The sequence below is a fragment of the Propithecus coquereli genome, unplaced genomic scaffold (genome assembly GCF_000956105.1).
Source record: "Propithecus coquereli isolate 6110/MARCELLA unplaced genomic scaffold, Pcoq_1.0 Scaffold323, whole genome shotgun sequence".
NCBI lineage: Eukaryota > Metazoa > Chordata > Mammalia > Primates > Indriidae > Propithecus > Propithecus coquereli.
Genome location: NW_012148875.1, coordinates 2,114,825 through 2,115,664, shown reverse-complemented (window position 1 = coordinate 2,115,664; position 840 = coordinate 2,114,825). Strand labels below are relative to the sequence as shown.

General features: G+C 42.6%; 1 protein-coding gene across 1 annotated transcript in view; it reads left to right on the top strand.

The window, feature by feature from the left end:
* The window catches only part of IL21 (interleukin 21), a 24,647-nt gene extending 24,247 nt beyond the window's left edge, over positions 1–400 (top strand). The window contains exon 5 of the mRNA XM_012650401.1: positions 353–400. Within this exon, the coding sequence (XP_012505855.1) occupies positions 353–400 (48 nt within the window). The remainder of the gene's footprint in view (positions 1–352) is intronic.
* Positions 401–840: the final 440 nt, after the last annotated feature.

The following is an 840-nucleotide window of genomic DNA, read 5'->3' as shown; positions in this document are numbered from 1 at the left end:
GATTTCAGTTTGTATCATTGCTTCTTTGACTCTTACACTCACATTGAAAGATAACTCCATGGTTAAAATTTCCCAATCTCTGGCCTCTTGGGGAAATTGAACCGATTGCTGGATATGTCACCCCAAACCATTTTCAATTCATGACCATACTGACCCTTTAGTCATGCCTATAACAAACTTTATGACTGTTACCAAACATCCAGGAATAAAAATAAACCTAAACCTACTGGCTATGGATCCTTGATTTAGTCCAATCCCCAAAGCTCTGCCATGAGACTCTTCCTGGTAAAAGATGGCTGAGAGATGCTTGTTTTTGGGAAGAAGTTTTGTTGTTGTTGTGTGTTTTTGTCAGGGTGGCAGTCTGCTCTTGGTTCTTGGTGTGCTCTTGGCTGAAGAATGATCAGACACACCAAAGTGTCAGGTCCAGCCTCTTGGTGGACTGTTATCCTAGTTACCTGGCTCCTTACTTGGAAAAAAAATCACAAGCAGGGCCAGTGACAGCGTGACCATAGAAGGAAGCAGTTCCACACAAGGAGCTTTTTATTATGAAATGAAACAGGTCTGTGTCTGCGAGTAGAGCGAGACAGACAGACACACTGACTCACACTCTCTCTCTCTTTCTCTCTCTGGGAATTCTCGAGTTGTTTCCTTGTATTGACTTGTTCTGGGATGGGCTTTCAGAAGGTGTGGGGTATTACCAAATGATTAATAAGTGTTCTCAAGGTTGTATCAGCATATTCGAGCTTCTTCTCTGAAAGTCCTGGGTGGCGGGGGGATGAACAACAATGTAGATTTAAGTTAATGACATAATAATTAGCCTTAGGTTACTGTAGGTCCCCC